General features: G+C 35.7%; 1 protein-coding gene across 6 annotated transcripts in view; it reads right to left on the bottom strand.

Annotated features, from left to right (window-relative positions):
• Window positions 1-272: 272 nt before the first annotated feature.
• fam49al (family with sequence similarity 49 member A, like) overlaps window positions 273-24,691 on the bottom strand; it is a 47,698-nt gene continuing 23,279 nt past the window's right edge. For 2 of the 6 annotated variants that reach the window (XM_056479877.1, XM_056479879.1), the window contains 10 exons: window positions 20,860-20,939; window positions 14,524-14,645; window positions 11,540-11,645; window positions 7,431-7,567; window positions 6,128-6,205; window positions 5,685-5,801; window positions 5,300-5,379; window positions 5,065-5,191; window positions 2,500-2,570; window positions 273-2,385 (listed from right to left, as the gene is read on the bottom strand). In XM_056479877.1, the coding sequence (XP_056335852.1) occupies window positions 2,322-2,385; window positions 2,500-2,570; window positions 5,065-5,191; window positions 5,300-5,379; window positions 5,685-5,801; window positions 6,128-6,205; window positions 7,431-7,567; window positions 11,540-11,645; window positions 14,524-14,645; window positions 20,860-20,932 (975 nt within the window). In that variant the 5' untranslated portion in view covers window positions 20,933-20,939 and the 3' untranslated portion in view covers window positions 273-2,321. Of the gene's footprint in view, window positions 2,386-2,495; window positions 2,571-5,064; window positions 5,192-5,299; window positions 5,380-5,684; window positions 5,802-6,127; window positions 6,206-7,430; window positions 7,568-11,539; window positions 11,646-14,523; window positions 14,646-20,859; window positions 20,940-21,327; window positions 21,410-24,691 lie in introns of those variants that run through there. The other 4 variants (XM_056479880.1, XM_056479881.1, XM_056479878.1 and 1 more) reach the window with 3 other exon arrangements.

The following is a 24,691-nucleotide window of genomic DNA, read 5'->3' as shown; positions in this document are numbered from 1 at the left end:
AAATCATAATATGACACCTTTATTTCTCTAAATTGGTCATAAAACAGATCGTCTTTGCAGTGATTATCATGAATTGAGTGCAGTGTGTGCTTAGAGAGCAGCACCATGGACAGCAACACCTTTCCTCAATGCGATTCTTCATCATCCAGAACACAGTCAACCTTAAAAATACACTTCTATGCTTCATTTCATACTAGCTGGAAAAAAAAAGTTTATGAGGAAACAAAATGTCAAAGAAGAGGTCGACTCATTGACAAAACGCCATTGTTGAATGTAGTAAATGACAAGTTTATTTCTTGCACAAAATGTACAAAATAACAAGCAAATGGACAGCCCGTCCCCCCACCCTCCTCCCTGCCCTGTTTGAATCGCACCGCTGATATGAAGTCGAAGATCTGGAACAAATGTCTACGGCAAGTCCGATGGTCCAAGCCAAAACGCATGGTTTTCTCAGAGACAACACACACCCAATTCAGATTCACCGAACAATTAAAAATGAATAAAAACACCATATTTACAGTCTCGTCTGAACTTTTACAGCATGCCATCTATATATTCATACGGAGCTTGTGTTTTTCAACGGAGTTCCGTAAAGAAATGTATTAGAAGATCAAATTAAATTCGACTAATGGCGAGAGACACTCAACGTACAGCACTGCGTTTGTCGTGGTAGTCATTCTTTTGTTTTTCACTCACTTTTTTTTAAATTATGTGATTCTAACAGAAAGGATCTCTATTGAACATCTGTTTAGGCCTCATACAATTCCACAAGAAAGAATTCTCATATTTACACCAAGTCTAAAAGCCTGTTCACACTAATAACAATAACTATATCAATTGTCGTTAATGCTGAATGTATTCTGATTGGCTGTAATTGTTTTTATTGTTTAGCGGGAAATTAAAAATAGGTGTGCAAATGTTCCCAGCGATAGAGTTTCGTTAAAGTGACCACTATGCAAATTTGGAACGATTTTTAGAAATAGTCATCACTTTCAGTGTGAAAAGACCAGCCTCAAATCCTGTTGTTGTTTTGTTTTTTGATGCATCTAATGTTAGATTTGAATTCAGATTGTATTCATGCCAAAAAACGAATCACTCGAACATCACACAGCGCATCACTTCTATTTATCTAAAAGGCAATGTTGCAGTCTCATTTGGCAATGATTTGCTTTTGAATACAGGGGAAAGCAAATCCACTCGGCTGTGTTGTTCACAATGGCGTGAGTTTTATTTATTAATTATTTCTCGGACACATAGTCACTTTCTACTGATGATGTTTGTAATATGTCGCTCCGTCTGGACTGAATGTGACGCAGTGAAAGCAGCTATGGCACAGGGCAGAATGTGTGTGTTGTGTGTGTTTCATGGCTTACTCGCTCCGTTTTAACGCGGAAACTTTTACAAGAGCAAACAAAACAAGAAATCAAGCTATTTAAAGGATCATTTGTCTCATGATATGTACAGCTGGCCTTTGACTTTCAAGAAAACAGCTCTGTCAGCATTATCCAGCGTCCCATACGTCGGTATGAAGGCATTTGGAATGAAAGTGTTTGCAGTCGCCACCTTGGTAGAGTATTGCTGTACAGCACTAGTGAAGAAGTCTAACAAAACGCTTCATTTCTTTACAAAACTATCCTGTGCTTTCCGAGTATATACAGCTAGATGGTTATAATATGCGTTAGATTTCTTTCTTTCCTTCGTCCATATCAGCAGAGATGTGTCTCAAGTACATTATGTGAGATTTACATTTATTTCATAACAGACTTTGTGCCAAAGAGAGGGAATGATGCCATGGACTGCAGTATTATCAAGGAAACCCACAATTCCCAGAAGCATATCGAGGATAATGAGGCGAAATCAACTCAAAACGCATGAGAATGGATCTATACACAGTTTCAAGCCATGTTCACGTGGGATTCCTTTTCAAGTGTGCAAAAATACTCTTCAGACGTAACTTGGAATATGAACCTTCGGTGGTTTTAACTATCGCTTTTGAGTTTTTAATTTCTTAAGCGCTTAATATGTTCTTGTATATTGGTATCGGGTAGTTTTGAGTTTGGAATTTTACTTAATATACATATATATCTCTATTTTTTCTTCTTCCTGCTTTTACAAAATGACACACGATGACGAACCATCAACAGATTTCTCTTTCTCTATATATATTTATTTTCATATTCCTTTCTCTTTTCTCTAGAATATCTTATTTAAATTGAGATCAAGTTGCTCTTGTAAACAAACAGGTTTCAGAGGTTTGCCAGCCGCCGTCTTTTTGTTCTCTGACAGTCTCTTTCTCTGGGAGTCTTCCTCTCGTCTTGCTCTCATTGAAGCAGGGCCCTGATTTGTTTCGAGGTGCTGTCATCATTTAAATGTCTTGTTGTATACCTGTATGAAAAAAAAAAAGACATTTTAAGGTCATGCGTATACAATTTTGTTTGGTTCTTCGTTCCTGTGTGGTTTAGAAAGTCAGATGTGGGAAGTGTTTAACTCTGCGCTCACCTCAGTGCATTCAACAGTCCCTCCACGCTGTTTGATGGCTGCTCTTTCAACACCTTGATGCAGCCCTTCATCTACACACACACACACACACATGCAGAAATACAGCTTTAAAAGAAAGGTCAAAGCTTTCTGTCCCTCACCCCTGGCTGTGATCGTGGACACCCACCACTCATGCACCCTAAACAGTATACTGCATGAGCAATCACTAAGCTCTCGTGATATTTCCAGATAGATCATGAAAAGTATTTCTCTCTGGGCATATTTGTGCCAGAATTATATTGGAATGCTTCTTGCATGGCTCACTGCAGTTTTAAAGTGAACTCTGGGCCACAAAACCATAGTGATAAGTCATAAGTGTCATGTTTTGAAAAAAATTTACAGTTGAAATCAGATTAATTAGCCCTCCAGAATTATTACCCCCAACCCCCATTTTCCCCCAATTTCTGTTTAATGGAAAGAAGATTTTATTTTCAACATATTTCTAAACATAATAGAGTTAATACCTAGTTTCTAATAACTGATTTCTTTTATCTTTGCTATGATGACAGTACATAATATTTGAGATATTCTAGATATTTTTTCAGGATGCTAGTATTCAACTTAAAGTGCAATTTAAGGCTTAACCAGGTTAATTAGGCAAGTTGTGGTAATTAGGGAAGTCATAACAGCAGTTTGTTCTGTAGACTATCAAAAAAATATATAGTTTAAGTGGGCTAATAATATTGACCTTAAACTGGTTAAAAAAATTAAAACTACTTTTATTCTACCCGAAATAAAACAAATAAGACTTGCTCCAGAAGAATATTATAGGAAATACTGTGAAAAATCCAAGAGGGCAAATTATCAGAGATACTGTGAAAAATTCTCTGCTCTTATAAACAGCATTTGAGGAATATTTAAAAAAAGATAAATAAATGGGGGGGGGGCTAATATATCTGACTTCAACTGTATATCATTTGTACAGTTAAAGTCAGAATTATTAGCTTCCCTTTTGAATATTTTTTCTTTTTCAAATATTTCCCAAATGATGTTTAACAGAGCAAGGAATTTTTCACAGTATGTCTAATAATATTTTTTCTTCTGGAGGAAGTCTTATTTGTTTTATTTCGGCTGAAATAAAAGCAGTTTTTAATTTTTCAAAAATCATTTTAAGGTCAAAATTATTAGCCCCTTTAAGCTATTTATTTTTTCGATATTTTTATAGAACAAACCATCATTATACAATAACTTGCTTAATTACCCCAACCTGCCTAGTTAACCTAATTAACCTAGTTAAGCCTTTAAATGTCACTTTAAGCTGTATAGAAGTGTCTTGAAAAAAATTATTTATTGTCATCATGACAAAGAGAAAATAAATCAGTTATTAGAAATGAGTTATTAAAACTATTGTTTAGAAATGTGTTAAAAAAAATATTCTCTCTGTTAAACAGAAATTGGGGAAAAAAATTAATGGGGGCTAATAATTCAGGGGGGATAATAATTCTGACTTCAACTGTGTGTATAGTGTGAAGTGTGTTATTTGGTTTTGGCTGAACAATAAAAAAGGACCACACATTATTTTGATGGTCCGTTTGTTAAATTCCATCTACATGCCAACTAATTCTCAACAGATTATAAGTAGACTGTAAGGTTATGGGTTGGGGTTAGGTTTAGGGTTAGTGTAAGCTTACATGTACTTGCAAAGTTTCTTATAGTCTGTTGGAGCAGTATCAGCAGATATTAAGCAGACAGCCTACTAATACTGAAATGGACCATCAAAATAAAGTGTTACCAAAAAAAATTTTTTGACCCATGCAACAAAAGACTGGTGTTGTGGTACAGGGTCACATTTTATTACATTCATATCATGCATACAGTATGCACAAATCATATTATAGGTGATCTGTTATTAAAAAAGCAGAATAACAGAAACGTATTCTGTTATTAACCTGTCATATTATAGGTAATAGGTAATTTTGTGAGCCATTTGTCTAAAAATAAAGCTTTTTTTTTTTTTTTGCAGTGAAAATTATTATGTTAATAATATTATTTTTAGTTCTACTGATGTAAGTACAGTTTTGGAACAGTATGCAATGTACAGTAACTAAAAGGGATAACAAAATTAACTGACTGGTATGGCTATCTTTCATCATTTTGAAGATTACATTATGAATTACAACAACAATCGCCTCACAGCAAGAAGGTCGTTTGAGCCCAGGCTGGGTCAGTTGGCATTTCTGTGTGGAGTTTGGATGTTCTCCCGTGGTTGCGAGATTTTCTTAAGTTGGGTAAGCTAAATTGGCTGTAGTGTTTGTGTGTGAATGAGTGTGTATGAGTGTTTCCCAGTGATGGGTATTCATAATACATACTTTAATACATAAGTCGCAAATATAAACCTACTTCAGAGTAAGCAATATTTGGTTTAGGCCAACATTTATTTTTATGAAGCGTTTCATTTGGTCATTCAAATCTATGTTTATTTAATGCAATGTCATTGGTGTAAATATATTTAGATCTGGCTGAAGTGTAAAACAGTTTTTTTTGATCTACTGATTGCATAACAGTTAGTCAGTAAGGTGGTCTTACATCAATCTTGGAGGTCTTGGCAAAGGCACCCACTGGATGAACATGGTCATAAAGGATGATGACGCCCACCATCACACGCATGCAGAAGAGCATGGTGTCTGTGTTAGTGAAACGGCACCTGTACTCCCTATGGACGGGAAAGAAAGATCACTTTGAGCTAAATAATACATTCTTGCATAAGTGTCGAGAATAAAAATATTGAAAATAAAAAAAACAGTAATTCAGATTAACTTACGGAGTCTCCAACATGACACGGCACACGCAGGCCATAGTGCTCAGGCAATCTGTGGTGTCCTCGATTGGCAAAGTCTTGTTCTACAGTACAACGTACAAGTGAATTAATACCAGTAAGAGCCGCTAGAGGGCGACAACATTCCTGTACTATTCTGTACACTTAAAATTACTGGGTTGTTCCAATCCAAAAGTAGGGAAATAAGAGCTAACTCAGTTGCAGTTCGATTTTATTGCTTTTTTTTTAAACCAGCTATAAAACAACATTTGGGTTTGGCCCTATCATCCCAAGTTTGAGAAGAAATCCCACAATTACTGTTTGTTTATTTGTTATTTTAGTTTTGAAGTGTACCATTTCACACAGAAGGTGATGTGAAATCATTGCATACCTCTGACACAAATTTCGTTGTGGCATTGCTCAAGGTTTTCAGCATAGGTGTGGCTTCGGCGTAGAAGAGCGACATCCGATTGGCCATTTCATTATTCACTTCGTTCTCAGCTTCTAACTGTTATAAAATGAAATATGTCAGATATTTAGCTGCATATATACTGTATACGCACTCACTAGCTACTTTATTAGGTGCTCTTTTGTGACATGCTACATTATTTTGCTTGAACTAGTTATAAAACAGTTTTTAGTCACATTTGAGAAATCAACATAAAAAATAATAATTTAAATGCAAAGCAAAACTTATTACATTTTAGTGCATTTTTAGAATGTTTGGTTGCTGGAAAATGATTTGCTTTTTGTAATTCATTTTAAATTAGTGACTTTAATTGAAAAAGAATAATTTTTGCTATTTTTAACAGACATTTTAGTAGATCTCCTTACCTGCTGATTGTTCAGCCGATTCCTGCTAATAGTCCTCCTATAGTAGCTAAAGTCATTCTGTATGGCTGGATTCGTCATCTAGTAAAGACAAGATTCAAGAGTCAAATCAACTCCAATGCAAACAAATGTACTTTCCAGACACACTCAAAAAATATTTTTGCTTCTTGTTCAAACTACTTTTTTTAAAGTAGTTTGGGGGGGGCATCTTAATTGTTTTATGTTCATTACTTTCAAATTTGTAAACTAAAAACATAATAATAGTAATAATAATTAAGTTAACTTAATCAATTTGTTTGGACAACATGAAAAATTTATGTGGAATCCAGTTTTTTTTTTTTAACAATGTAATCCTTAATCATACATGTACACCATAAAAGGTGATTAGTTGACTTGACTTTAAAAAGAATGAGTATAACCATTGATTTTAAAGCAATTAGTTGATTTTATAAAAACTGTGGGTAAAACAGTGAGTAAATCCATTGCCTTAAAATTATTATAAACTATGTGCACAAATATATATAAATGAATTAATAAAATAAGTTAAGTCAACTTTATAATTCCAAATTACAACAGATTCACTCACATTTTTAAAGTAAAGTCAACTTTTCACATCTACAGCAATGGGTTTACTCAATTTTTAAAGTAGTCAACTTTTCACATTTAGGGCAGTGGGTTTATTCACTTTAAGTAAAGTCAACTTGTCACTTTTAAGGCAGTGGGTTTACTCAATTTTTTAAAGTAAATTCAACTTCACTTTTAAGGCAGTGGGTTTATTCTCTTTAAGTAAAGTCAACTTCACATTTAAGGCAGTGGGTTTACAAATTTTTTTAAGTAAAGTCAACTTTTCACATTTAAGTCAATGGGTTTACTCACATTAAGTTAACTCAACTTTTTGCATTTAAGGCTATGGGTTTACTTACTTTAAGTCAACTTGTCCCTTTTAAGGCAATATGTTACTCACTTTTTAAGTAGTCAACTTTTCACTCTTAAGGCAATGGGTTTAGTCACTTATTAAAAGTAAAGTAACTAATCACTTTTAAAAGAGTATTGGTAAATACTTCCACCTTCAGTAGGTGACAGAAAACCACGCATCTTACTCTGAAGACTTATTTCTTAGATGTCCATTCACAAAGGTGCACTTTAGAGACCGATCAGCCAATAGTGATTTCATTCAAATGTTTTTCTTGACTTGCCTGTCCCAGACCATCAACGTGAAGGGGCTTGACTAAGTGCAGGTCTAAATATTTAGGCACAACTCATGCCACATAAAAATCAAAGTGAGTAATGTGTGGGAATCGCTCACCTTCAGCTCATCAAAGCTGAGAGTGAAATGCAGGATCTCTGCGAACTGTTTTGCGAGGGCCTGCTCTCTCTCCAAATGCTGCATGGGAGCGTAGGGTGGGCTAGTTAGGGCCTCCAAAAGACTGCGCAGGGCGTTCTCTGTAAAGAAATATTGATCGTAGATTTTATTGTCACTTAATACAGTTAAATCTTTACAAACTTGTGTTTTATAAATGCATTTACACTGTTGTTGTTCAATAAGCTTTGCATTTCCACCCAATACCTCTGACCAGTAACACAATTTGTAATCAACAGCATAATCAATCGGTAGCGGTGCACTGCAGTGTGTGCATTTCATCTCCATGGTTACCAGCACAACAGTTGCCATTGTATTTACCTCAAACGCCTTTCTTTTGTATTTTTGTAATTGCTGCAATTTATTGTAATAACCTGTGATCCCGTTGCCAGTGTTGCCTAGGAACTGAAAAAACGTTGAAAGCCGCAGCTCATGCAAGCATTAATGACTCCCAACTGCAGTATATCACCATGATCATTAATGCATGCTTTTGGTTGCTTTTAAACCCACTCTTCATTTCAAAAGCGCACACTATTGAATTAATAAGGAATAAAATGACTGGCTGACTATACATTATGCTATTTATTACATGGTGGCTCTCAATTTACATAAACCCGATTTAAAGACACAAGCATTCATACATTTTTATAACTATGGTCAGAGGCGGTGTATTCATGCACTGACTTTGAACATTTCAACATGGTGGACAGTTTATGAATGGTGACCCATTAAAACAGCTCCTAATAAGACATCTATACTACAGTTGAGCCAAAATTATTAGCCCTCCTATGATTTTTTTTTCTTTTTTAAATATTATTTTCTAAAAGGTGGTTTGCCATCTCCAGGTTGGAGGAAAGCCCTTACCCCAGGTAGTGGAGTTTAAGTATCTCTGGGTTTTGTTCACGAGTGAGGGAAAAATGGAACGTGAGATTGACAGGCGGATTGGTGCAGTGGCAGCAGTAAAGAAGGTGCTCGGCCGAAAGGCAAAGCTCTCGATTTACAGGTCAAACTATGTTCCTACTCTCACCTATGGTCATGAGCTTTGGGTCATGACCGAAAGGACAAGATCTCGGATACAAGCGGCCAAATTGAGTTTCCTTTGAAGGGTGCAGGGCGCACTCTTATGGATAGGGTGAGGAGCTCTGACACCCGGGAGGAGCTCGGAGTAGAGCCGCTGCTCCTCCACATCGAGAGAAGTCAGCTGAGGTGGCTCGGGCATCTGTTTCGGATGCCTCCTGAACGCCTACCTAAGGAGGTGTTCCAGGCATGTCCCACCGGGAGGAGGCCTCGGGGAAGACCCAGGACAAGCTGGAGGGACTATGTCACTCGGCTGGCCTGGGAACTCCTCGAGATCCCCCCGGAGGAGCTGGAGGAAGTGTCTGGGGAGAGGGAAGTCTGGGGTTCTCTCCTAAGACTGTTGTCCCCGCGACCCGGCCCCAGTAAAGCGGCAGAAAATGAATGAATGAATATTTTCAAAATAGTGGTTCCTATAATATTTTTTCTTCTTTAGATTGACTTAGTGTTTTATTTCAGCTAGAATAAAAGCAATTTAACTTTTTAAAAAGCATTTTATGGTCAATATTAGGGATAAAATTTCTAAAGGAGCTGTTGACATGGAATTGCGCCATATTTTGAGAAAAACCCAAATAATACAAACATAAAATAAAGCAAAACAAAAAATTAGTTATGTGTAATAACAATGGCATAACACAAGGTTAATGTACTGATTACTGAAATGTATTTAATACTTTATATTAAAGACTTTTTTTGCTTATGGCAGCTTCAAGACGCCTCTCATGTGGAGAATGAAGTTACATGAATTGTTCAAGTGTGGGTTTTTTTCACAGACTTCAACAGAGTGTAAAAATCTTGATGGTTCTGGGGGTCTCATCTATCAAATCAGATCTTTATTTTGTATTCTCTATTGGATTCAAGTTAGGTGATTGGCTGAGCCATTCTACAGCTTGATTTTCTTTCTCTAAAAGCATTTGAGAGTTTTCTTGTCTGTGTCTTGGATCATTATCTTGCTAAAATGTCCACCTGGTTTCATCTTAATCATCCTGCTAATGTAGATCTTGAACTGAAACAGCTGATATTCATTTACAATGAAGGGCAGAGAGTTGCTGAAGAACTACTGAAAGATTTCAGCTGCTGTCTGGGCTTTCATATTCATATATACACACACACACACACACACAGTTGAAGTCAGAATTACTAGCCCCGAATTACTAGTTTATTTTTTTCCCCCCAATTTCTGTTTAACAGAGAGAAGATTTTTTTCAACACATTTCTAATCATAATAGTTTGAATAACTCATTTCTAATAACTGATTTATTTTATCTTTGCCATGATGACAGTAAATAATATTTGACTAGATATTTTTCAAGACACTTCTATACAGCTTAAAGTGACATTTAAAGGCTTAACTAGGTTAATTAGGTTAACTAGGAAGGTTAGGGTAATTAGGCAAGTTATTGTATAATGATGGTTTGTTCTGTAGACTATTGAAAAAATACATTGCTTAAAAGGGCTAATAATTTTGTCCTTAAAATGATTTTTGAAAAATTAAAAACTGTTTTTATTCTAGTTGAAATAAAACAAATACGACTTTCTCCAGAAGAAAAAATATTATCAGACATACTGTGAAATTTCTTGTAAAGATCATGTTCCATGAAGACAATTATTAAATATCCTACTGTAAATGTATTCTACTGGTCAAAAGTTTTTTTTTTTATTATTAATTTTATTTAATAATTTAAATAAAATTATTCTTTTTATCAAGGTGATAATTGTTAAATTGTTAAATACTTATTTAAGAAATATTTATTTATTACTCATTGTATGTAGTTTCTAACGAAATGATTACTCCAGTCATTACTATTACCATTAATAATAATAATAATAATAATGATAATTAATATTAGAGTGATTTCTGAAAGATCATGTGACTCTGAAGACTGAAAATTCATCATTAATTTAAATTAAATTATAAACTACTTTTGAACAGTTATTTTATAGTACAAAAACATTTCACATATTTTTATACAGTAATAATTTGTATTTGTACTGTATTTTTGATGTAATAAATAAGCTTATTTTAAAACATTTAAAAATCCTACTGACCCCAAACTTTTGACCAGTAGAGTATACATCATTGATTAATAATATGCATTACTTAACATAACTTCAAAGGTAATTTTCTAAGTATGTTCATTTTTTTAAACCCAAAATATTATCTGATACTAACAAACTATAAATCAGTGGAAAGGTTATTTAATCAGCTTTCAGAGGATGTATAAATCTCAGTTTTAAAAAATGCGGTCCATACACAAATATCATGTTCAATGCACAATCATCGATATCATCACTACAACAATAACATCTACTGACAGTTAATTTAAGTTGCAAGTGTTGCTGTAGCGTTCACCGCTTAATATGTAAACCTCTTTGTTTCCTGTTTGGCGACTAGATGTACAGCTACACCATCAGTCCTAAGCCACCTCTGAATGTCATTAGTATGCCTAAGCATGTCTCCAGAGGAGCGATCCTTTCCTCTCATCAAATATGCAGCAGCCCTACTATAAATAAAGAGCTGATATGTTTTATCTGGAGGCCTACCGAGAAACCTGACTCTATTAGCCAGGGACCAGATATTGCAGATACCAGGATGTGTTGAAGAGGGTGGGGCTTTCTTTTTTTCTCATGAGTCACTGCGATGCTACGGCACGGAAAAGCTTATCTGAGTGTTATTTGTCAAGCCGAAGATCTGCGTTTCTCACTAGTCAGCACTGTCGCGAAAAAGAGGCAGCTGATCGACTATTGTAAAAAGCAGTGGACTGAATTGTCAGGCAAAAACGCAGCCTCTTCTATGCTCTGCTGCCACGGTTGCCATGCCAACTCTCTTTACGAGGTCATCTGCAGAGGAGGACAGAAACGGATGCTTGCACCACTCGTTGTACACACGGTCAGCACGTTGGATGACTTGTGCATGCAAGGCCCATTACATGACTATAAAAAAATAGACAACTGGGATTAAAAAATGACCACCCACTTACCTAGCCTGAGAGAAAACTCATAGAATCTCTTGAGTTTTGCCACCAGGGGGCAGACCGCATTCCAGGCCTTTTCCTGCAACTGGAGGTCATTGGGGTTCTGAATCGCCTGGAGAGAAAGACAAGCAAGAATGCTTAAACTGGCGGTCAAATAACCTTCATTTACCTGTGACTATATGCTAAAGTCACACTCTTGGATTTATTCAGTAGTGCGAGTTATTCAACTCAGGCACAATTGCTATTTATAGACCAGAAGTTTCCTCTAATGATCAAATTATAATGCTGATGCTTTAAATAGGTGAACTGATGACTTTAGTTCCTAATGCAAAACTGCTACTATGGATTATGGGTTTGTACAAAGGTTTGTACAAATAACCCACATTCAGTGTATTGATGACAAAAAAAGTCTTTAATTATACTTATAAAGCGAAACGGATGCAGCAACTTAAGCTTAAATGCAAAGATGACGCTTTCTGATTATTTATACGTTGGCGTACACAGTAACAACTGTTGACATTTGGCATTAAGAATCTAAATATGACAGTGAACAGGGACTGAAACGTTTTGACCACCTTCAGAGTTAGTGAGAAATACATTGCTTTCAAAATAGATGCTCATGCGGTCGAATGCGTATGAAAAGTTTCAAAAGACCACTTAATCTACACCTGCAGACATAACATGATTACTGCTGAAAGCTTTACTAGAGTTTGCCATTAGAAATAGTAATTTTAGTCTTTCTAATAAATAAATTAATAAATTAAAATAATAATTTTCACATTTTTTTCAGTAAATCTGCTATATTCAGTAGGCATGACTGAATTCTCTGGCCTTATGTTAGTGTCTATGTGGGATTAAAACTATATGTTGACAAGGAATTAGTACATGATGACTTATCTGAATGATTTGTATGTATATATTACTTAATCTAGGGTTCGTTTCCAAAACAACGACGTAACTTGCTGCTGAACTATCATAGTAACATGCATCATTTGGGAAAAGAATGATGTAGGGACGAGTGTTTCCCAAAACCGTAATTTGTCTGTCGCTGATCCATCATTTGAACCACGTTAGTTGTAACGTAAAACGCCCATAATGATGCTCTAAATGAGGCGGTTACAACTTCTTTAGAGAAGAACCACATAATTTCTTTGTGCAAATTATATTGTTTAGTTTAGACAATTTTGATATTTGTTAGTTTAGACAAAAAAAAACATGCACTCGTTTTCCATATTAATTGAAATATATGTAAATGGTACATATAGGGCCTATGTTTCCTTGACAAATATCATTGAGAATATTTCATATTCTATTCTAAAACATAAAATCACTTACAAAAGCTAACACGTATTCTAATCTCATATATAAATCATATAAATAAATAAATAATGAGGCTTTTCATTACGAAATGAAGTGTAATATTTGTTATTTATTAGGAAATGAAAAAAATCCTACTTTAATAATAATAATAATTATTATTATTATTATTATTATTATTATTAAACAGGATATTGTCTTTTTTATTTATTTATTTTTTATTGTAAAAGTCTACTTTTACAATTTGACACATGCAAACCACTGCAGAAATGTTCTAACCAACTGGCTCATGTCATATACAGTACAGATACTTAATAAATAACCTACTATATATTGAAAGCATTAACGTATGCTATGTTTTTTGTTTTCACAAGCTTTGGAGATGTAACATAAATTCCGCTTTTAAATAATAGGTCACCTATAGCTTTCGTCATGAGCCACGACTGTGTTCAAAATGACTTCAATTTTTTCATAGTGCACTACGAAGGCAACGCAATTGTAAACATGAAGATGGCAAAACTGAACTGTAAAAATATTTTGAAAGCAAATTACACCTAAGAGAGATGACTTTAATGCTTTTTACTTTAAAAAAAATTATTCCTAGTTTAAATGTTGGAACGTTCTAAATACATAGGGCATAGGGGGGATAACTGGGAACAGAAAACAGCCAGGAACTGTTTCTAACTACATCTCCAGAGGTGTAGTTGCAAGCACACAAGTTTGCGATGTTCAGAATGTTCGTTGGAATGATGGAGTTGTGAAACGCCAAATCAATGAATGTAAGGGTGGAACTTGTGACCTTAGCTGGCTGGTTTTCAGAAATGCACCCCTGTTTAGTTGCTGATTCAGTATCATTAAAAATGGTTTAGCTCTTGATGAGTTGTACATTTACTCAATTATTTGTGCATCAGTTAAGCATCTATTAACTTTTTACCTGTATTGCAAGTGTTACTGAAAATACTTAAAAAAAAAATACAATTAAAAAGTATAACATCCCCAAAAGTTTAAACAGAGGTGTAAATACAGCACCATGTTGTCCACTGGGTCTTAAAACTTATTAAAAACTGATAAATCAATTTAGAGAAATTATTTAAGGCCCTTAAAAAGTCTTAAATGCTATTTTACAAGTATTAAATTTAGTATATTTTTTAATAATACAATGTTTGCTAAAATTTGACTCACTTTAATTGGCAATTATTAATGAAATATTGCTTTAATATGAATAAAATCATGCTAAATTGTACTTTAAGCTGCTTTGTTTACTGCAGTAACCAAGGAAACACTGTTATTTCTACTATTCTATAGGCACCACTTGCTGGATTGGCGTTTTTATTCAGTAAATTAATAATGTTTTCATTTAGGATTAGTTTCTTACAATCAATATTCCGTAAAAATACTGTAAGTTAAAATGTCGCCAATGTTACTGGTTGAAATCTAAAGCGGCAATGAGGTCCTAAAATGTATTGAAAGAGTCTTAAAAAGGAACTGAATTTCTCTCTCTGATTCCTGTGTATACCCTGAGCACTGAAAATTGCATTTCAGAATTGGATGAGTATGCAACTACCTAAAGCACCCTAGCAGCCATCAAGACTCCTCAAGCGTTTAGGAACACATTTCACAAAGTTAAGTAGCAGAAAGTTTGTCTTTAAAAAATGTAAAAATCATAGCCATACCTCTCTTATTTCTTGTCCTGCTCCATTGTAAGACTGTAACTCCGCCAGTATCCCATGGGCTTCTTCCAGCACGGCACTAACCTGGTTATACACGGCTGTCTCGGCCTCTGTGGGCTGAGCATCTGTGGGCAGAGGTCACATTGAATCAGTCTGAATACAATAGTCATATGCCATCAAAAATACACCGCTTTCTTTCAGTTCCTCGATCAGCCTGTTATACATCACCTCTGTCACACTATCATACTGATATCATTCCTTTGTGTCCTCTTCGATAAATTATGTATTAATTTGGTAGTGTTCAACCACTCAAGTCAGAATCCAATCTGAAAACCGGACAGAGAACTGAAATAAAGCTTCATGGTGTGAGTTAATTTGGTTCTAACATTGGATTATCATTTTTTTTGGCACCCGCAGGGAGAAAGCTCTTTCCAATGGGCTTTGAAAGATAGGAACCATAAATCCACATGGATTAATCTGGTAATGATGATGGTGTTATTGTGAGTCGGAAGTACATGAGGAGGATTTAGGTTGTGTCAGGGTTTGTCAGGATTTGTTGTGGTTGATATTAACAGCTCTGGTGGGAAATGTCGATGAAAGGCCAAGGCCAATGAAACGGCTCCATATGGAGTTGTTGGCGAGGCTATGGTGGGTTTAAAGAGTTGTGTCAGCTTCCAACACAGCAAGCACCACAGATATTTGATTAATAAGCTGATTATAGCAAGCAGGAAAGCAAAAGCACACATATGTCCGACATAATAACGCACCCTGGTGGATGTGGAGGTGACAGACTTTTGTGTTTGGATTTATTTTCAATCATAAGCACTACGCTCAAAAATGTTTGGAACCCTATATATGTAGTTCTTTTAAAAAAATGTTAATCCAACCGTAGTTCTGTTATGCATAGTTTTATTCATACATTCAAGGTTCCTTCTGTATGTCTGTCTATCTATCTCTCTATCCACCTAATCATTCATCATTCATCATTTAGTCTATACATTCATTCATAATTTAACTTAGGTCCCACTTTATTTTAAGTGGCCTTAACTAATATGTACTTACACCGAAATTAATAATTTGTTACAATGTACTAATTGTGTAAATACATGTATTTACTGTGTACTTGTGCTTGATTAAATACCTGTATGTAATTACATCTGTAATTAATTTCTGTAATTACATTTGTAAATACACTGTTGACCATCCCTTACACCTTAACCCACCCTTAAACCTACCCATACCACCAAACCTGTCCATAACCCTACCCCTATCCCATCTCAAGCGCACCACACGTGTTCTCAAATACATTATGAACACAATAAGTACATTGTATTCATTTTTTGATGCAAGTACATAGTAGTAGTACTTGATATAAAGTGGGACCTTAACTTATCCTTTGTTCCATCCATCCAACTGTCCATCCATAGTTCATAGTTAATCCTAATCTACCATCTATCCACTAGCTATCTATTCATCCATTCAGCTTGATTCATCCATTGTTCCATTAATCTTTATCCAGTTTCGTCCATTCATTATCAATCCACCCATTGATTCAATTCGATACACCCATCCACCCATTCAATATTACATCTATCCATCTATTCATCCATCCAAACAGTACTACCTGGAAAAATTTTCGAGTCTATCCAAATTGTAGGAACAACAAATAATAACTTGACATCTGGTTGATCATTTGGTATCAGAAATGGCTTATATGAAAGACAAAGGTCTCTAGATTACACTTATTTTACCAAAATAAAATATGATCATGTCTTGATTGTTAATTATTTAATTATGACAGTACGGTCTGATTTTGCTTAGACCAAAGTCTTGTCACTTAACAGAAATAATGTACAGTATAGAATATAAAGTCATGCCGCAGTGGAAAAAGGAATTAATATTGTGTATGACTCCCATAAGCGTAGATGAATGCATCCATACATCTCTGCAATGGCTCAAATCACTTATTATAAAGTCATCTGGAATGGCAAAGAAAAAGCGTTCTTGCAGGACACCCAGAGTTCATCAAGAGTCTTTGGATTCATCTTCAATGCCTTTTTTTTTTCAACTTATCCCAGACATGCTCTAATGTTTATGTCTGGTGACTGGGTTGGTCAATCCTGGAACACCTTGACCTTTTTTGCTTTTAGGAACTTTGATGTGGAGACTGAAGTATGAGAAGGAGCGCTATCCTGCTGAAGAATAATTTTCCCTCTTCTGTGGTTTGTAGTGTAATGGGCAGCACAAATGTCTTGATACCCCAGGCTGCTGATATTGCCATCCATTTTGCAGATCTCTCACAAGCCCCCATACTGAATGTAGCCCCAAACCATGATTTTTCCTACACCAAACTTGACTGATTTCTGTGAGAATCTTGGGTTCATGCAGGTTCTAGTAGGTCTTCTGCAGTATTTGCGATGATTGGGATGCAGTTCAACTGATGATTCAGTGGAAAAAATCTACCTTCTGACACTTTTCCAAATGATCAACAAAAAGTCAAGTTATTATTTGTTGCTCTTATAACTGGGATCAATGACAAGACTTTTGTCAGGTAGTGTATATCTAACCAACCTTTCATTAATTGTTCTATTAATCATTATTTCAATCCATCCATACAAACTTCTATCCCTCATACATCCATTAATCCATCCATCAATTGTTCTAACTATCCACCGTCCTATGCATCCATCTAAAACTTGGGTAACAAAATTCTCTATGTGTGCAAACTATAGTAAAACCCCAAAGAACCAATCAAGAAACTTTATTTTTACGAGTGAATACAGATGCAGGGAAAATTGCAGAGAGATTTGGATTAGGCCATCATTACCCGTCATTGCTAGATTTAATTTCTCACAATCACACAGTGATTTCTGTTTGCCAGATTTACAAGAGTGCTCCATTATTTCCCATGCAAACAGAAGGGCTGCAATATATGTAGAAGGAATTGTTGCTATCAAAGGCCCTTAATAAAATTTCCCTATCATTTTGTTTGAGGTAATACATATGCAGATGTTTGTGCTGTCAGCTGAGCCAACAAACACACACAACACTTCAGTGTAATTGCCACTGGCTCCTCCCCATCATGTCACCTCTGGCTCTGTTTGTTCCTCCTGTCTGTGATCTTCAAATAGCAGTCTTTGAATACCAGCATCAGTGCTACAGTATTACTGTAATGTTTGCCTTCCATTTCAAACCCTTCTTGTGCACTTTGTGGTTATGTTAATGCATGAACTATTCAGTAAAACTGATCTGATCTTGAGCTCAAAACCTGTTTCTGCACCATTGTGTCTTTTAGTTGAGATATTATTGAATTTTTATGAATGCCATTAGTGGCACAGTAACCCCATTTCAGAACTGAGGAAATGTAAACCAGTTCAGTGTAACAGAGGTGATCATTTGTTTCACTGTCACAAATTCAAAACTTCCAGAACAGGAGAACAGCTATTGTCCAAAGGTTTTGTGTGTTGTATGCAGCATTTAATTTTTTTTTCTTTATATCACAGGGATTCTGCTATAGGGTCAATGACACATAATAATTATTAAGGATGACATAGTGAAAACCTAGTTTAAAAGACGTGTTCTAAGATCTGAGAAATGTAAATGTTGTGTAAATTTTATGGTCTTATATATATTTATACAACAGTTCTGCCTGGTTCTCAAATCTGATTGGCTGATAGCTGTGCGATATTCTGCAGTATCAAAACGTTCAGCCTCCTCACCTTTCTGTATTACTCCGCCCACATAGAGTGACAGCAGATGAATAAACTCACAACAATTTGACAAATATTGCAACTGTTGGTCAACATAATGTACTTTTGAGGCTTTTTAGACGAGAATGTAGTCGTTTGGATTGCAACTATGCAGTTTATTTATAAGGATAGTGCCTATTTTAAATATTTATAATTTCTGAGAGACATTGTTTTAGCATCTATCAGCCTGTCATGGAACAGAGCAAAGATGGTGACAGAGACCGCATAATAATCCCTTAGAGGAGAAAAGATCAGCACATTTTCAAACTACAGCTGATCAAATCATTATTAAAATGGTAAGTGATTTTCTAAGTTGATCTCTTTCTTTTGTATGTTGTAGTGCTGCATTTATACCATATAATTTTAGTGTATTGAGTGTGAACTGTGACTCACATATCAGGAATGTATGTATTTTGTGTTGGCCACTCTTTGTATAACCCTGAGTAACTTTTTGGTTGGCTGTCTGTTTGTTTTTAATAAGTCTCCTGTTTTCGTTACGGCAGACTAGTTCAGTAAAAAGATAGAGAGAAGAAATGCCCGCATGTGTTTAGCGTTTTTCCTTATCACAAACAACAGTGATCTGGTAGTGTTTGCGCTGCTTTGGCTTTTTTAGGGTTAATTATTGTGAAATCTCGATTGCAACAGAGAAATACTGGTAAATCTCATTCAGCCTTATAATCTTGAAATGTCAGCAAAATCACCTGTTTTGTCATCATCTTAGACATTATGCTACAGAATCATTCAAATACTAGCTTTAAAATGACATAGTTGAATTAGTGATGTCTTCTATTGTTTTGACATCAGCTGCAGATGTTAATGAATGGCGGAAGAAAGTAGTTCCTCATACAAAAGGGTTTTTAGACTCTCCGTGTTTGACTTTCTTTTTTATATACAGGATTATACCGTCAAACTGATGTATAAATGCACACTCACAGCCAAAGGAAAATAAATAAATGACATATTTTTTGAATTTATTAAATGGAAGTAGTACTGAAATGTTTTAAATGAGCAATATCACACGAGTAGCAGTGTAGACGCACGCCTCCTACCAGTGCCGACATACAGCCATATTGCACTGCTACTCATGTGATATTGCTGATTTAAAACATTTCAATACTACTTCCATTTAATGGATTCAAACAATATCATGTCATTCATTCACTCATTTTCCTTCAGTTTAGTCTCTTATTTATCAGGGGTCCGCAATGGAATGCACCGTCAACTGTTTCTACATATGTTTTACGCAGCGGATGCCCTTTCAGCCGCAACCCAGTACTGGGAAACACCCATACACTCTCACATTCACTCATACACTATGACCAATTTTGTTTATACTGCATGTCTTTGGACTGTGGGGGAAACCAGAGCACCCGGAGGAAACCCACACAAACACGGGGAGAACATGCTAACTCCACACAGAAATGCCCAGCCTGGGCTCGAACCAGCGACCTTCTTGCTTTGAGGAAACAGTGCTAACCACTGAGCCACCGTGCTGCCCAAAATAACATGATGTGTAAACTTTACATATTTTTTTACATCGTAAGTACATGCGAGTTTACACATCTTTATTATTTTCAACAGATTTGTTAGATAACACTACTTCAAAGTCATTCACAAATTACTGTGACTTCAAGTCTGAAACTTGAACTAACTTTGCTCTGTCTCAACCTCTTAAGGGGGCTACTGATCACAGTTGCACCTCAGGGACATTTTTAACTTAAAGTTCCACTAAATCTAGATTAAATTAGGTTTAATTTAAAAATGTTATTCATTATCAAGGTCTGCATTTAAACTAATCACTCAGCAGATGTTGAGGAAAATCAACTTTTGTCATTGACCCTATATTGAATTACAAACAAAGTCATTATCATTTATGTCTTGTACCACTTTAAGAACAATTTAGACATGCTTTCAGGAAAGGAGGGTCCACATTCTTTAAGTTATAGACTGGACAACAACCGCTCTTAAGTCTTCCTGTTTCTCACACTTGAGGGACAGAAGTTTTATTTCCTCCATAAAAAAGGAAACGTTAGGCATGTAGCTGTTAGAGGTGTCATAAAAGAAAGGATTACTCAGGAGGGAGAGAAGTGCTTAGGTAAGGGTTAAAAAGGAACACAACATCAGAGAAAAAGGAAATTGAGGCTCCCATTTCAATAGGCAGCATCCATTCCCACTTCCTTAAATCCTCAGACTGGTTAATAATGCATTCACACACACATATTCAGACACACAAGAACACACAGGAACAGATTATGGAGCCAACACTCTTTACAAGTCTGCAAAGGTTTGGGCGAAAAAAGAGGAGATAAGTTAAGTGTTATGTGATTATGTTTTCCATCCCACTCTAACTGCTAAAATAAAAAGCGTGGCATTCGTACGATGACCTTTAGTTCACAGCCGACCTGTAGACGAGCGAAAAAAAAAGACAAATCAAGGTCACCGAAAGCTCTTTGAATGCCAGGCATTGATTCGCAAACAGAGGGATGGCGGAGAAAAGGAAGTGAAAATGGAGAGGACAGCGAATGAAGAGGAACTGTGAGTAAAAGGGAAAGAAAAGCAAACTCGAAACATAAGAAGCTGATGGTCTCACGTTCAAAGTCAAGGAAAACTATTGGACCATGCTCAAGTTCGGTGCAAGCCAGCAGTTTCAGGAGATTTCCCATGATCCCCCTGGAACAGAGAGAAGGGAGAAGCGTGTGGGTCATGGGGAGGAGTGTTGGACGTGTGTCTGGTGTTGGTGTGTGTGTTGGTGTGGATGTGCATGGAGGCTGGGGATGATGGGTCGGGGCGTTTATATAGGGTCTGGGGTGGACAATGTTGAGACATTCTTGGGTGATGTTCGTATATGGTCATGTAGAACTTCATCCTCCTGCTCTCTTTCTATGCGTAAAGGGATATAAAGTGCTTTTTGTTGGACTCCACATTATGAGAGCAAAAACAAACAAGCTCCTAAAGCAAAAAAAAAAGCTCCAACCCTGATATCTCCATCTCCAATCACACACACACACATACATATATGAGCGAAAGTACACACACCATACACCAGCGAAACACTTACTTTCGAAATCCAGGAAAAAATGAGGACAGTTCTCTAAATCCTTGCCAAGGACCTTAATGAGGTTCCCCATGGCCGGCAAACCTGGGCAAGGAAGACAAATACATACAGTACAAAGAAATGCAACCTAGATGATATTCATTAGCAAGACTTCTAGACTGTCAGTATGTTTTTTTTTGTGCGTGTGTTGTTGGCTGCAAAAGTACTGGATGTGTTCGTATGCTGTGGTGGGAAGATGCCAGATTGTGCATTGTGAAATGCAGGAGAAGAGAAATGATTCTAGTTTTTTTCACAAGGTAGAAAGTAATGAAAACACTGTTTGTGTATGAAATAATTCAAGAAATTAATCCTCCTGGCAAAACGCTGACTGCTGTAACCTTGCTGGAATATCTGTTGTGTCAACAGGAATAAGTTGCTGAATGTTTTCCGTTAGTTAAACTACTTTTTAACAATGAAAAATAACTAGAAAGCATGTCATCTCAGATAAAGGTGCAGTATGTTAGTTTGACATCAAGTGGTTCAGCTAGGTATTGCACGCCTGGTTCAAAACGCATGCAAGCGCAGGTTGCCAGATTGACAACTTCAACAGGAGCGAGTCTGACGATCGAGCCTAAAGGCTGATTTAAACCATGTTCTAACTAAAAGCAATGGCACGCGATAGAAGGAATATTATCTATACTAAAAGGACTTTTTGTTGTAACACCTGAAATTTATATTTTAGAAACGGCTTCTATTTCTTGTAGCTGAACAACAGGATAAACTGACAATGATCACCTCAGGAACACCAGTGGGTTAAATGACCAAAACAAAGACAGACGTTCTGGCACTTAATGCGCATTTTCAAAGCAGAATATCTGACTTTAGCATTGTTTTTCAGATAAACAAAGATAAATATTCACTTAGCATGTTTCTTTAATGTCTGCAAACATATTAAGGTATTTGTATGCTTTAAACGAGTCAAAAACTTACATACAGCACCTTTAATGCTAATTTAAATATGTACTAATCTACACTTAGAAAATAACTTTTGCAATAAGTTAAAAACAACACAATTCTTACATGAAGGAATTGTGTGGAGCCCAGCATTTTTTACAGTGTATTATTGGTATTTAATAGATCTTATTGAAATTGAGCATTGTACATTTGTATTTCTGTAATTTTAGTCAATGTTCAACACTCAATTTCAATAAGTTCTATTAAAAACCAATAATAATAGATTAGTACATATTCCAATTAACATTATCTGAGATTATGTGCTATCTAAATTGTATTTATGTAATTTCTTATTTTAATACATTTGTATTACCTTTTGCATAACTGAAATTAACTTGCATCATTTAAGGGGTCAAGTACAACAGAGGCAGAATGAGTTATAAAATCATTTGTAATGGGATATAATGGGATTTATCACTCTGAGCAGTAGATGTCTGTGTTACAGATGTGGTTGGTTCAGTATGAGAGATAGTAAGGGCATGTACTGTAAGAAGTTTAGAGTCATAGTGTCAAATCTTTGCAGACATACAGTACAGGCTTAAATACAATTGGCCAGGAACAGGTAGTGTCCCTGCAATTCTCACAAGATCTTCAGCAAATTCAGTTTCACGTTATTTGAACTTGAATTCCTTGCTTGTTTGTTTGTTTGCCAAGGTCTGAAGAATATCTGGTTTGATTTCCTTGAAACCTACAAATATCTTCTGGGAGAACTTTAAAAGTCTGTTCAAAAATCAACGTGGTAGAAATATTTTCAAGAAGTGAAAAAAATTATAGGTTTGCGAATCATCTTGAGCCAAGCAATCAAAGGCAAGAAATTGTTTCTATCCTTACAGTTCACAAGTTATTGGCACAAACTTACAGTAAGTGCAATTTTGGACATTTTTGCAGTGATTGAGTTAAAGTTAGTCCAAAATTGCTGTATTTATTGTTCAAACTGCCCTCCATCTGTCTGCCAAATATCAACACTTCAATATATAGGTCTATAGACTGCCATAGATTGAAGAAGAATATGCACACAATACATTAGGTGTCTACGCACTTTAAGTTCTTGGCCCCTAATAAACACTGAATCAAGTTTGTTGCTCATTGTTAACCATAGTTAATACAGAACATTAATAAAGGTTAATAATGGGACTTTATTGTAAAATGGTATAATTGCTAACACTATATTTTAAATCACAATTCATTGTACTAACAAACCATTAAGTAACAATATAGCTGTTAATAGCTTAATAATAGCTGTTAATAAGTAGTAATAGGTTAATGATATTTATCATATATTTAATTATTAGCTTAATAATATCTTTTTATTAATATTTAGTAGAGGTTGGGTTTAGATTTTGGCTAGGACTAGAGATGCAAAATAAGATTATGTTTTATAGCTACTATTGAACAGTTGATTTCTTAATAAGAGGCAGGTAATTCAAGACATGAATTGTGACCTAAACTAAAGTGTTACCGTATAATTTATTATTTTTTATTCTTGTGTCTTTGAATTTAATGTCTTTAAATATTATTATAGTGTCAGCTAATATTTTCTGATGACATGTTTTTGTTACAGTGCAGCGTTTGATTATATTGCAGGAAAAAAAGCAGAAACAAAGCAATTTTGAGGGTGATCTACCATTTCGTGTGATGTGACTTTTTATTCAGCATTGAATGAACAGAACTCCATCACATCCCTGCCCTAACTAGCGATTGTGATTGTCCATAGTGAAAGTGAAAGTCCTACGTGATGTTAAACAAAAATATACGATTTACGATACGAATATGCGATTTCATTGTGGCCAACACTATCTAGTGCAGCATAAATACAACATACAGTACATAGAAAACAAGCACCTGACAAAATAAGCATTCCCTCTGCAATGGCTACATAATGCAATGTAATATCTTGCATGGGATGAGTAATTCTGGGCACCTGCTGCTCTCTACAAACATCTGAGAAATCAAATGCTGGATTATCACGGCATCGATAATAGCGCAAAACCTATCATGCCATTTCCCAGGAGACACACATGCTCATATTGGCAGTGTTAGAAATGAGACTCGGGCTGTCATATCTAGCCTTCCAAATCTTTCATATCGAGCCTTATCCTTTGCTCGTGGCACACAACGCAAAGATGGCTCCTCTCCGCCTGTTTATCACTTAAGAGGCAGCATTTCCCCTCTGCCTGTCTCCTGGCAACCACCAGTAGAGCCCTGTTTCCATGGCTGGACCACATTGCCTCTCGTGCTGCACTCTCTCAGTATCTGAGGCTTTCATCAGCTACAGCCTAATCACAGTCTAAAGTAGATATTACAAGTCCTTACATCTGTTCCTGCTTCTTTATGTTTTCATCTGTCTGACAGTGTATTTATCCATCCATCTGTC

This window comes from Danio aesculapii, chromosome 19, assembly GCF_903798145.1.
Source record: "Danio aesculapii chromosome 19, fDanAes4.1, whole genome shotgun sequence".
Taxonomy (NCBI): domain Eukaryota; kingdom Metazoa; phylum Chordata; class Actinopteri; order Cypriniformes; family Danionidae; genus Danio; species Danio aesculapii.
The sequence above is the reverse complement of the archived record's forward strand: the minus strand, read 5'-3'. Positions and strand labels throughout refer to the sequence as shown.